At 42.8% G+C, this 13,918-nt stretch overlaps 1 protein-coding gene across 1 annotated transcript in view; it reads right to left on the bottom strand.

Annotated features, from left to right (window-relative positions):
* LOC135519457 (dedicator of cytokinesis protein 9-like) overlaps nt 1-13,889 on the bottom strand; it is a 69,931-nt gene extending 56,042 nt beyond the window's left edge. Inside the window, 2 exon segments of the mRNA XM_064944693.1 lie at nt 7,120-7,236; nt 13,591-13,889. Of these exon segments, the coding sequence (XP_064800765.1) occupies nt 7,120-7,236; nt 13,591-13,704 (231 nt within the window). The 5' untranslated portion in view covers nt 13,705-13,889.
* Between the last annotated feature and the right edge of the window lie 29 nt (nt 13,890-13,918).

The following is a 13,918-nucleotide window of genomic DNA, read 5'->3' as shown; positions in this document are numbered from 1 at the left end:
GATTTATAGGCTGCTATCACTACACAGTCAGAGCCTGGGACTTTAATAGCATCAGAAACCTCCCTTCTCTGCCTATAACACTGAATACCCACAATCGAAAGGTCTTGACATACAACCGGATAAAACCACTTGCGTAAGGAAGATCTCAGAGAGTCATGTGACCTAAACAGATGTGGGGCTCAGTCTTCCCAAACGTTTTTCTTCTTCCAGGATCATCACCTGTCGCTCCCCTCACAACGCACCGCTTGTATTGGATGCAGTACTCATATGTCATGGCCAGAGCAGAGGGTTCCTCTGGAGCACCATGAGAGCACAGCAGACACGGCTGGTCAAGGCCGTGTCACCAAGTTGAGTGGTCCAGCTGTCTGGCCTTCACATACACCCAGCCGGCAAGAGCCCCTGCCCCCGCCTCCTGCCCAGCTCTCACACCGCAATGCTCCCTTTCCCTCACAGCTTTTTGCAAATGCAATACAGAGGTTGTTTGTTTTTTACTGGGTTGATCGCGAAGCATCAAAGACAGGCCAGGAGGTTCTCTCAAAAAGAGCGAGGGCACGATTGCAGTGTAATTTAGTAAACATAACGAGGAGTTGGATAGCTTGTGAGCCTATAAGTAAGCATTCTTATTTGCTGGCAATACAGCCATTAGACAAAAAAAATTAACACGCTGAATAAATCTAGGAAATCGAACCCTTCTTTAAAATGGTTGATTCTCCAACATATAAAATATATGATATATACATATATTATATATAAATACATACATACATAATATTATTATATATATCCAACTCACATACATATATACATATAGGAGTTGGATATATATGATATCTTATATATATAGATATATACATATATATATACATATACATACATATACAGTGGGGCAAAAAAGTATTTAGTCAGCACCAATTGTGCAAGTTCTCCCAGTTAAAAAGATGAGAGGCCTGTAATTTACATCATAGGTACACTTCAACTATGACAGACAAAATTAGAAAACAAATCCAGAAAGTCACATTGTAGGATTTTTAATTCATTAATTTGCAAATTATGGTGGAAAATAAGTATTTGGTCAATAACAAAAGTTTCTCAATACTTTGTTATATACCTTTTGTTGGCAATGACAGAGGTCAAACGTTTTCTGTAAGTCTTCACAAGGTTTCCACACGCAGTTGCTGGTATTTTGGCAAATTCCTCCATGCAGATCTCCTCTAGAGCAGTGATGTTTTGGGGCTGTTGCTGGGCAACATGGACTTTCAACTCCCTCCAAAGATTTTCTATGGGGTTGAGATCTGGAGACTGGCTAGGCCACTCCAGGACCTTGCAATGCTTCTTACGAAGCCACTCCTTCGTTGCCCGGGCGGTGTGTTTGGGATCATTGTCATGCTGAAAGACCCAGCCACGTTTCATCTTCAATGCCCTTGCTGATGGAAGGAGTTTTTCACTCAAAATCTCACGATACATGGCCCCATTCATTCTTTCCTTTACACTGATCATTCGTCCTGGTCCCTTTGCAGAAAAACACTCCCAAAGCATGATGTTTCCACCCCCATGCTTTACAATAGGAATGGTGTTCTTTGGATGCAACTCAGCATTCTTTGTCCTCCAAACAAGACGAGTTGAGTTTTTACCAAAAAGTTCTATTTTGGTTTCATCTGACCATATGACATTCTCCCAATCTTCTTCTGGATCATCCAAATGCTCTCTAGCAAACTTCAGACGGGCCTGGACATGTACTGGCTTAAGCAGGGGGACACATCTGGCACTGCAGGATTTGAGTCCCTGGCGTAGTGTGTTACTGATGGTATGCTTTGTTACTTTGGTCCCAGCTCTCTGCAGGTCATTCACTAGATCCCCCCGTGTGGTTCTGGGATTTTTGCTCACCATTCTTGTGATCATTTTGACCCCACGGGTTGAGATCTTGCGTGGAGCCCCAGATCGAGGGAGATTATCAGTGGTCTTGTATGTCTTCCATTTCTTAATAATTGCTCCCACAGTTGATTTCTTCAAACCAAGCTGCTTACCTATTGCAGATTCAGTCTTCCCAGCCTGGTGCAGGTCTACAATTTTGTTTCTGGGGTCCTTTGACAGCTCTTTGGTCTTGGCCATAGTGGAGTTTGGCTGTTTGAGGTTGTGGACAGGTGTCTTTTATACTGTTCAAACAGGTGCTATTAATACAGGTAACGAGTGGAGGACAGAGGAGCCTCTTAAAAAAGAAGCTACAGGTCTGTGAGAGCCAGAAATCTTACTTGTTTGTTGGTGACCAAATACTTATTTTCCACCATAATTTCCAAATAAATAAAGAATCCTACAATGTGATTTTCTGGATTTTTTTCCCTCATTTTGTCTGTCATAGTTGAAGTGTACCTATGATGAAAATTACAGGCCCCTCATCTTTTTAAGTGGGAGAACTTGCACAATTGGTGGCTGACTAAATACTTTTTTGCCCCACTGTGTGTGTGTGTGTGTGTGTGTGTGTGTGTGTGTGTGTGTGTGTGTGTGTGTATATATATTCTAATGAAAGATGTAAAAACCATTATGGCTTGTGAAACAAAGGACCCTCTCAGTAGACGAGAAAAAAAGACAATAAAAAAATGGAAAATATCAGTTGGATCATGAGACAGAGGAAGGGTCAAATTCTGCGGATATAAAAGGGTCCCTTCTTGCCGCTGTTAAGAGCATCGGCCTAAGTGTCCTCACTTCCTGAAGGGCTTCTGCCAGGCCAGACTCTCATTTCATAGTTTCCACACCGGGCATCACGTGTTGTGTAGCAATGGAATGTTTGAGAGGGTGACAGGGGCTACGTCCTGCTGAACGGGGATAGAGATAACCCTTACTCGATCACAACAGCAGAGGCAGAATGAGCCAATAAAACATATGACCCCTGAACTTTACAGTATGAATGGATGTAAACAGAAGAAAAGCCTCTGTGGAGGACCTCGCCCTACAATCAACATGGGCCTGGCTGGGCCGCACTGAAATATCGTGAAATCACAACAAACATAACATCCAAAACATGCATGTGGGAGGCAGAGATGACTGAGGTCGATAGATGAACAATGAATATATAATGGAAATTATTGACATGGTACACTGGTATGGAAACTATAAAGATCTTATCAACACTTGACAGATCATTTACCTCACTAACTATTCTGGAGCATTATCCAGTAGCAAATTCCTCAGATGGTATTCTATTTTAGCCTGGACCCAGATCAGTTTGTGCTCTTGGCAACTCCATTTCTGTCCTTGTCAAGCCACACATAGTTTGTTACAATGATTTCGCTAATTCTATTCTTGGGTGATTCCTCACAAAACTAGAACAAAACAGGACCAGGATCATTTTTTTGTTCACGAAATGTCAGCGATAGAAAGGATCTTTTGGAGAAAGGATTATTGACACATATTAGACATTTGTATCTTAAAGCACAAGTGAGAAATAATTCATTGAAGTTGGAACATTTGTGGACATTTTAGTCTTACCCAGGCCTCCTTTAAGACTCCATAATGATGCATCTGTATTTTTTATTAACCTTTATTTATCCAGACGAGTCAATTAAGGACAAAGTATTAATTACAATGACGGCCTGGTGCATCAAGGGAAATATTTATGTAATAAAGATTTACCACTTGCCCTGTAATATAAGTCCAATTTTCTAACATGAACTTCTTATGGCTGGAGGGGCAGTATTGAGTAGCTTTGATGAAAGGTGCCCTGAGGGGCCCAGAGTAAAAGGCCTGCTCCTCAGTCCAAGTTGCTAATATATGCATATTATTATTAGTATTGGATAGAAAACACTCTGAAGTTTCTAAAACCGTTTGAATGATGTCTTGAGTATAACAGAACTCGTATGGCAGACAAAAACCTGAGAAGAAATCCAAACAGGAAGTGGGAAATCTGAGGTTGGTCGATTTTCAACCCATCCCCTATTGAATAGACAGTGGGATATTGGCTATGTTGCACTTCCTAGGGCTTCCACGAGATGTCAACCGTCTTCAGAAACTTGAATGAGGCTTCTACTGTGTTGTGGAGCCTGATGGGAGCTGTTTGAGTCAGTGGTCTGGCAGAGAGCCAGGTTCTGGTCACGCGCATTTCACATGATAGCGACCTGCGTTCCATTGCTTCTCTACAGACATAAGAATTCTTCGGTTGGAACGTTAATGAAGATTTATGAGAACAACATCCTAAAGATTGATTCTATACTTAGTTTGACAAGTTTCTTCGAACTGTAATATAACCTCTTGAAGTTTTCGTCCGATGTTCAGCTGGACATGCACGAGCGTTTGGATTTGTGTACTAAACGCTCTAACAAAAGTAGCTACTTGGACATAAATAATGGACATTATCGAACAAATCAAGCATTTATTGTGGAACAGTGATTCCTGGGAGTGCATTCTAATGAAGATTAAAGGTAGGGGATTATTTATAATGTTATTTTTTTTCCTGAGCGCCGTCTCAGATTAATGCATGGTTTGCTTTTTCCGTAAAGTTTTTTTTTTTTATTTTTTGTTTAAATCTGACACAGCGGTTGCATTAAGGAGAGGTATATCTATATTTCCATGTCTAACAATTGTATTTATCTACATTTATAATGAGTATTTCTGTAAAATGATGTGGCTCTCTGCAATATCACCAGATGTTTTTGGAACTAGTGAACGTAACGCGCCAATGTATACTGAGATTTTTTTTATATAAATATGAACTTTATCAAACAAAACATGCATGTATTGTGTAACATTAAGTCCTATGAGTGTCATCTGATGAAGATTATCAAAGGTTAGTGATTAACTTTATCTCCATTTGTGCTTTTTGTGACTCCTCTCTTTGGCTGGAATAATGGCTGAGTTTTTCTGTGAGTTGGTGGTGACCTAACAATCGTTTGTGGTGCTTTCCCTGTAAAGCCTATTTGAAATCGGACACTGTGGTGGGATTAACAAGATTACCTTTAAAATTATATAAAATACATGTATGTTTGAGGAATTTTAATTATGAGATTTCTGTTGTTTTGAATTTGGCGCCCTGCACTTTCACTGGCTGTTGTCATATCGATCCCGTTAACTGGATTGCAGCCCGAAAAAGTTTTTTATATGCGAATATTGAAAAAAAATAAACATCCATATTTTTTTGTTGAACATAATATACAGTGCATTCTTAAAGTATTCTGGCCAATTAACTTCTTCCATTTTTTTAACATTACAGCCTTATTCTAAAATGGATTAAATAAATAAAAAATTCTCATCTGTCCACACACAATAGCCCATAATGAAAAAGTGAAAACATTTTAATAAGTATACAGATCTTTTGATATGAGACTAGAAATTGAGCTCAGGTGCATCCTGTTCCCAATTATCATCCTTGAGATGTTTCTACAGCTTGATTGGAGTCCACCTTTTGGTAAATTCAATTGATTGGACATGATTTGGAAAGGCAAATCTCACAGTTGACAGTGCATGTCAGAGCAAAAACCAAGCCATGAGGTTGAAGGAATTCTCTGTAGAGCTCCGAGACAGAGTTGTGTTGAAGTACAGATTTGGGGAAGGGTACCAAAAAATCTGCAGCATTGAAGCTTCCCAAGAACACAGTGGCCTCCATCATTCTTAAATGGAAGAAGTTTGGAACCACCAAGACTCTTCTTAGAGGTGGCCGCCCGGCAAACCTGAGCAATCGGGGGAGAAGGGCCTTGGACAGGGATGTGACCAAGAACCCGATGGTCACTGACAGAGCCCCAGAGTTCCTCTATAGAGATGGGAGAAACCTTCCAGAAGGACAACCATCTCTGCAGTACTCTGCAGTGGCCAGACGGAAGCCACTCCTCAGTAAAAGGCACATGACAGCCCGCTTGGAGATAGGCAAAAGGCACCAAAAGATCTCAGAGCATGAAAAACAAGACTCTGGTCTGATGAAACCAAGACTGAACTCTTTGGCCTGAATGCAAAGCGTCATGACTGAAGGAAACCTGACACTATGCCTACAGTGAAGAATGGTGGTGGCAGCATCATGCTGTGGGGATGTTTTTCAGCGGCGGGGACTGGGAGGCTAGTCAGGATCAAGGGAAAGATGAACAGATTAAAGTACATATGAAAACCTGCTCCAGAGTGCTCAGGACCTCAGACTCGGGCGAAGGTTTACCTTCCAACAGGGCAATGACCCTAAGCACACAGCCAAGACTACGCAGGAGTCAAGTCTTTGAATGTCCTTGAGAGGCCCAGCCAGAGGCTGGAATTGAACCCGATCTAACATCTCTGGAGAGACCTGAAAATAGTTTTGCAGCAACGCTCCCCATCCAACCTGACAGAGCTTGAGAGGATCTGCAGAGAAGAATGGGAGAAACTCCCCAAATACAGGTGTGCCACGCTTGTAGCGTCATACCCAAGGCTCAAGGCTGTAATCGCTGCCAAAGGCGCTTCAACAAAGTACTAAGTAAAGGGTCTGAATACTTATGTAGAACAGTCCACGACAGGCATATCAAAGTTCCAGAGTAGGTGGGCTCTCTGCTAGTTTTAAAGTTGTGGTGTATTTTACAGAGAAATTGGCATAGTAGGCAATCACAGCCCTCCTTTTACTTGCATCATTGGACATCCTGCAAATTCTCAGCAGAGGATGGCCAATTTGAATCCATTTTCACATTCATCCTGTTGGTAATGCTTACAAAAATGGATTAGAACTCTAAAAGTAGCACTCTGGAACTTTGGGTATATTATGTTCAACAATATCTTGAAAAATGTACCAAATCAAAAATTGTATGTTTATATTTTTTAATATTCATAATTTCATGTCATTAAAAAAATTTGAAATCAAGATACTACAGAGCAAGAGGTAAAGCTTCATATGACACCAATTGTTGCTTTGTGACACCTACAGATGAAACATTATCGTGTCTTGAAGGAGGCCTAGGTAGGCCAAAATGTCACAAATGGTCCTAACTCAATTATTTATTTCTCAATTATGCTTTAACATACAAATGTCAAGTATGTGTCAACAATCCTTCCCCCAAAGGAACATTCTTTGGATTGGATTATGAAAACCCTGTTTTGTAGTTTCGTGAGGAATCTCCCTCTACCTGAAAATATAATTCAGTGGTCTGTGAGCCTATCAGTGACAGGTCAGAGGTGAATCACCTGGAAGTCCTCCTGGGGGAACTGCAGCATGTCCCGGAGGACATCACTGAGAATCTGAGTCTTCCTCTGGACCAGCACACTCTCATAGTCCAGCGGCTCAATCACCTTGGGCTTCACCTGGGGAACAAACAAAATGTGCTCTGTTAATATACAGCTATTTATTCAGACACAACAATGTCGTCATCCTCACCATTGAAGTGTAATTTGGGAAATCAAAAAGACAGGCAAAGTGCCGTGAAGTACATTATAAGTCCAGAGAAAACACCATAGCTGTCTGAATATCTAGACAGTCAGTCGGAGGATTTAAGTCACCCCAGAGACTATTTAAAGCATTCCTTCTAAATCGAAGGAAAGTCTCTCTCTCTCTCTTTGAGTGGTGACAGCTCACCTTCAGAGAGACTCAGTCAAACCCAAGGAGCACTAAAAGTGGAAACTATTGTGCATGTGGAAAGTGGGCTCATTTAACCTAGGTATGGGGAAATGTGGAGTAAGTGATGTCAGTGTAGTGCTCTCCAAAGCCTCAACGGCCTGATTTGACAGAGCACAGCATCTCAATGCACCACAGATGTAATAACATCACTTTGCCATAGCGGAGTAGGATTAGCATACACTCGGTAGCCCTATCAACTTTAAAACGCTGGTCCGGTGTTGACCAGAGGACTGCGATGAAAAAGGTGGATATCTTTGTTTTAAGGAGGAAACACTCAGATCTAACACACAACATAAAACATGGCTGAGTCAGATTGTCACTTCTGAGCTGAAATCAACAGAGGGCCCTGGTCAAAAGTAGTCTACTGTTGGGACGCAGTTAATATTGTAAGTTGTGCTCAGAGAATATGTAGCTGGCTGGGCCCTGTCCTCACACATGCTATCTGTTAGTCCAACCACGACGGTCCTATGAGAGCTCCAGCCTGCAGCTTCCCACATAGAATACATCCGCCTAGCCGAGCTCACAGATGGGAGGATCATTATGACTTCACCTCACTGACAGCTAGCACACAGCTCTGTCCCGTCACGGAGGAGATACAACGCAACACCACAAGTAGGAGCATTGTTACCTTACGTACACAGAATGCAGTGATCTCAAATATGAATCTTTGGACGTCCCTTTCCAACCCATCTGGCTTTATGATTGATACGATTACAGTTCGCTAAAATATCGGAACACTGTACAAATCGACTTTCAGGTCTTTTGAAAAAAGCATTGTTGTTCATGTCAACACGATGCCTTGCGCAGATAAGAATGTTGATTTCATTCCAGAGGAAAGGAACTGTTGCCTTTTCGTCTCACGTAACGTCTTCTGCTTGGACAAGTTGTACCACAACAGGCAGTTGAATAATTACATAAGCTACAAACCACATCCATTAGTTCAAATGGAAAAGGTCCACTGAACTATCTGAATAACCGAAACAGAGGTGACATATGATTCTGTTGAATTCGTGGTAGGCTACATCACGGTAGTGTATACGACACAAGTCAGATCTCCCCTCATCAAGCAGTAAGAACACAGTGGCCATAGAGACACAGAACACTTGCCATGCCCATGCCTCAACGCGCTCAACAGCTCCACTACAACTCTGAAGCCGGTGGTGTTTATCTCAGAGAGATAGTGAGGTGTGAAGTGAAGCGTGTTGCTTGCCAGGTCTTTGGGTTGAGCGCCAGTACAGTTTGCTTGTTGCGTCAACATCTGGGCCTGATAATACGAAGTATGATCTCAGAAGGAGAGTCTTGGAATTGGACCAGTTTTAAGATGCGTTTCCAGCGGCCATGCTAAAATAACACAGCCAGCACCTATCAACGTTAACTGGTGAGATCCGTGTTCGTGTCACAGTTCAGAGGATCAGTGCAAGACAGTGAGGAGGAGGGTTCCTTCTTTTGGCTGCTACCAGCCTGTGAGGGATCATCAGACATTTTTCAGTTCGAAGGAGCGACGACGGCTTACGCACGCATGAATGCACACATGTACTCCGAAGAACATGTCATGCACACAAAAGTGCCCAAACATACCTGCAGAGAGGTGTCACACGAAAGGCATGCGCACACACACTCACGCTCTGACACACTGAGATAAGGGGGAGGAATGAGGTCGGATGTCACGCGCTGCACTCAAGCAGACAGGCCAGGTGAGTCAGGATATTACAGCCGAACAGCTCAGCGTGATTACAGACTAACAGGAGATAACAATCCGACAGACTACCTGTGTGTGTGTTCATCCTCTGTCAGCTGATAACTCCACATTGTTATGATCACAGAGCACGGTCGCTGATGTGTGTATGGCCCCACACCTACAGTACACACAGGTAACCTGTCAGACAGCTACTGTGAAGCCTATCACAGAGCTACCTCTCCTGAACCCAGATATTAACCTGTTCATTGCCTGCTGCATTCTTTCAGAACCAAACCCGCCTCTAAGTCAGTGACTGTTCATTGGCAGTTATGTTCACTGTACATTGGTACACTATTAGCCCAAAAGGTGGGCTAATACTGTTGGAACATCATTACAGGGATTTTCCCACACTCCCTCTGGGTAGGACACACCTGGGGGGAGGGGTTCAGGTGACTGCTGCCTGATTTTACAACAGTAAGTCAACCATCAGCCTACAGTCGCTAACAATATACTCACTAGGAATAAAAACATACAAGCTTGTTGCGTTCAGTACATTGATTTGAAGAAAACAAGTACACACGTGCTACTTTAGCAATATCAGTACTACTGTAACGATATCACTTTACCATCCCACAAGTCCTCATCCAACATGAAAATCATTGTATAGATTGCATTGGAAGTTCAGACCATGTACAGAGCATTTGGAAAGTATTCAGACCTCTTCCCTTTTTCCACATTTTGTTACGTTACAGCCTTATTCTGAAATGGATTCAAATGTTTTCCTCATCCATCTACACACAATACTTCCTAATGACAAAGCAAAAGCAGGTTTTTAGAAATGTTTGCAAATGTATTTAAAAAAAGTTAAATAAAATAACTTATTTACATAAGTATTCAGAACCTTTGTTATGAGACTCGAAATTGAGCTCAGGTGCATCCCGTTTCCATTGATCATCCTTGGGAGAGGTTTCTACAACTTAATGAGTCCACCTGTGGTAAATTCAATTATTTGGACATGATTTGGAAAGGCACACACCTGTCCATATAAGGTCACACAGTTGACAGTGCATGTCAGAGCAAAAAACAAACCATGGTTGGAATTGAGCTCCGAGACAGGATTGTGTCAAGGCACAGATCTGGGGAAGGGTGTCACAGAATTTCTGCAGCATTGAAGGTCCCCACGAATGTAGTGGCCTCCATCATTATTTAAATAGTCTTGGTGGTTCCAAACTTATTCTATTCCTAAACTGAGCAATCGGGGAGAAGGGACTTGGTCAGGGAAATGACCAAGAACCCGATGGTCACTCTGACAGACCTCCAGAGTTCCTCTGTGGAGATGGGAGAACCTTGCAGAAGGACAACCATCTCTGCATCTCTGCAGCACTCCACCAATCAGGCCTTTATGGTAGTGGTCAGAGGGAAGCCACTCCTCAGTAAAAGGCAAATGACAGCCCACTTGGAGTTTGCTAAAAGGCACCTAAATACTCTCAGACTATGAGAAACAAGATTCTCTGGTCTGATGAAACCAAGATTGAACTTCATGGCCTGAATGCCAAACATCACGTCTGGAGGAAACCTGGTATCATCCCTACAGTGAAGCATGAAGGTGGCAGCACATGTTGTGGGGACGATAATCAGCAGCAGGGACTGGGAGACTAGTCAGGTGCGAGGGAAAGATGAACGGAGCAAAGTACAGAGGGAGGCTGCTCCAGAGATCTCAGGACCTCGGACTGAGGGCAAAGGTTCAGCCGTGCTGCTGCTCCAGTTTTAACTGTTCTGCCTGCGGCTATGGAACCCTGACCTGTTCACCGGACGTGCTACCTGTCCCAGACCTGCTGTTTTCAACTCTCTAGAGACAGCAGGAGTGGTAGAGACTCTTAATGATCAGCCTTGAAAACCCTGAACAACTACTGTGATTATTATTATTTGACCATGCTGGTCATTTATGAACATTTGAACATCTTGGCCATGTTCTGTTATAATCTCCACCCGGCACAGCCAGAAGAGGACTGGCCACCCCTCATAGCCTGGTTCCTCTCTAGGTTTCGGCCTTTCTAGGGAGTTTTTCCTAGCCACCGTGCTTCTACACCTGCATTGCTTGCTGTTTGGGGTTTTAGGCTGGGTTTCTGTACAGCACTTTGAGATATCAACTGATGTAAGAAGGGCTATACAAATAAATTTGATCCCGATCGAACATCTCTGGAGAGGTCTGAAAATAGCTGTGCAGCGACGCACCCCATCCAACCTGACAGAGCTTGGGAGAAGAATGGGAGAAACTTCCCAAATACAGGTGTGCCAAGCTTGGAGCGTCATACCTAAGAAGACTCAATGCTGTAATCAATGCCAAAGGTGTTTCAACAAAGTACTGAGTAAAGGGTCTGAATACTTAAGTAACTGTGATTTCAGTTTTGTTTATTTTATTTTTTTGCTAAATATTTGAAAACCCTGTTTTTGCTTTGTCATTATGGGATATTGTGTGTTGATTGATGAGGGGGAAAAAACTAAATAATATATTTCAGAATAAGGCTGTAACGTAACAAAATGTGGAAAAAAGTCAAGGGGCTGAAAACTTTCCAAATGCACTGTGGCTTGACATTTCGGCTGATTGGAGGTTCAACGAGTTGTAATAACCTTGTTGTTAGGCGTCTTCCTCCTCCTCTCACCGGTGATGAATTCCTGAGCCTACAAACTCTGCCTCATGATTAAAATCTCGCCTGTTCTCAGCCTTCCTCCCACCGTCCACATAAGTGCTGAGGTTTTCCATATGCCTTTGTCAGGGACCATACGAGCTCAGCCAGACCACAGAGTAAAGCATCGGATAGGAAAATGTCTTCACTGACTGGAGCCCAGTCATTTTCACTCCCTCAGCAATGACCACAGTCCAGTGCTGTACCAACAACCCTGTTCCTCCTACTGTACAGTACAGCCCCCACTATATTTTAGCCTTGGTGATAATAGCACATAACCTCCTAATTCTTCCTGTAGAGTATGTGTCAAAGTCAACGCCCGCGGGCCGGAGCCAATTCTATGCGGATTTTTGAGTAAAATATTTATTTGAAAAAAATCTCCCTCAAATTTCTAAAACCAAATCAAAATTGTATATAAATTATATTGGACCTATATTTTATATAGTCTCTACACTCTTTTCAGGTTGCTAAGAAACACCAAAACGAAAGCTGGATAGTAAGGAAGCATAGACAATTCCTAAAAATGACAGTGTTGAAAGGGCTGCTCTGATGGGGCCCACAGGAATAATGAGTTTGACACCCATGCTGTAGAGATTTGCAAATCAAACGCCTGTTGAGGGCTACCAGAGATCTACCATAAACAATGGGCAGTGAGGTTCAGTAATAACATGGTTAAATAGTGAATATGATTTGAAACAGAAGGATAACTATCCCTTATTCAAAACAAGTGTCTCTGGGAAACCTTTTGATATAAAATGGCAATTCCACATTTGCAGTAACCAAAGGCTTGCAATTATAGGACAATCAGTCCAAAGGAGTATAACATAGCTATTACTTAATCTCTCACATCTGGATATTAGCTTCATAAACAAACCACAAACCCTTGAAGAGAAAGAGTTAACAAATAGCTGCTTCTGGAGCCAAGTCCAACTCTCTACCCCTCTGACAGCTGTGTTTCCCCAGGCCTTGGCTCCCATCTCTCCCTACTCTGCACCTCTCACTACACTACTGCTGCACACTGGAACAATGGTACTCTGTGATGCCTTTATATTAGATACAGTTGCTAATTCACTTTGATTAAAATACGCTGTTAAATTACCGTTTAGGACAAATCGGATGAAAAGTTCAACCTGCCATGGATTAAACAGTACTTCTTATTATGCTTGACTTTTGAGCTTATGGGGCAAATAGGGAACTTTTATGAGCGGTATACACCACAGTAATTACCCTCTCAAGAATGCAATTCTTGTCCATGCAGCTAATTTAGCACCAGCAGAGTCCAACGTTCCTCTCCAGTGGCGCACACAAAGCACTTTGAAATGTGAGCCCGCACCATTGTATAGAATAATTGAGATCTGATAAAAGGAGAGTGGATTTTTAGACTAGCCATGAAGCTGCATGGCAGGGCAAGGCCAGCTCAGAGCTTCCAAGCGCCTGACCTGCTTCACATAACAGTTATGCTACAAGTACGCCACAACAAGCAACACTTAAGAGTGCTACAGCTGTATATTACTCTGAACCATACCCTCGACAGTACTGCTGATGATGAACACAACCGTTTCAGCTCCTACTTCGAGTTTCCAAAGTAAACTTAAAACATGTGGTAAGGAAATTCAAGTAACTTTTAGTGTCTCAACAAAAACCATGGCTAAGTAACCCCCCATGCCGTGACTTACCACCACCTGTGGCACCGCCTCCACCTCCGCCTCGGCTCCAGCCAAGCTCTTGTACTGCTGGGGTGACTCGATCACCAGCTCCTTCTTAGGGGCTTTGTTAGCCCTTCCTTGCATTGTCAACAGCTGTGGCCACAAATCTCCTCACAAGATCCCAAAGAGCAGCAACAGGCAGCCAGCATGTCCAATGGAGAAATGCCTTATGCAGGGTAACGTTAGGGAAGTTCTCCAGAACCCCTGTAGCTCTCTTCAGGCACCAACTCCCCTCTCTTGGACTACTCTGTCTGAATGTCTGAGCCTCCCAGTCCTAGACTCACACCCAGGCTACAGA

This window comes from Oncorhynchus masou, chromosome 29 (genome assembly GCF_036934945.1).
Source record: "Oncorhynchus masou masou isolate Uvic2021 chromosome 29, UVic_Omas_1.1, whole genome shotgun sequence".
Taxonomy (NCBI): domain Eukaryota; kingdom Metazoa; phylum Chordata; class Actinopteri; order Salmoniformes; family Salmonidae; genus Oncorhynchus; species Oncorhynchus masou.
The sequence above is the reverse complement of the archived record's forward strand: the minus strand, read 5'-3'. Positions and strand labels throughout refer to the sequence as shown.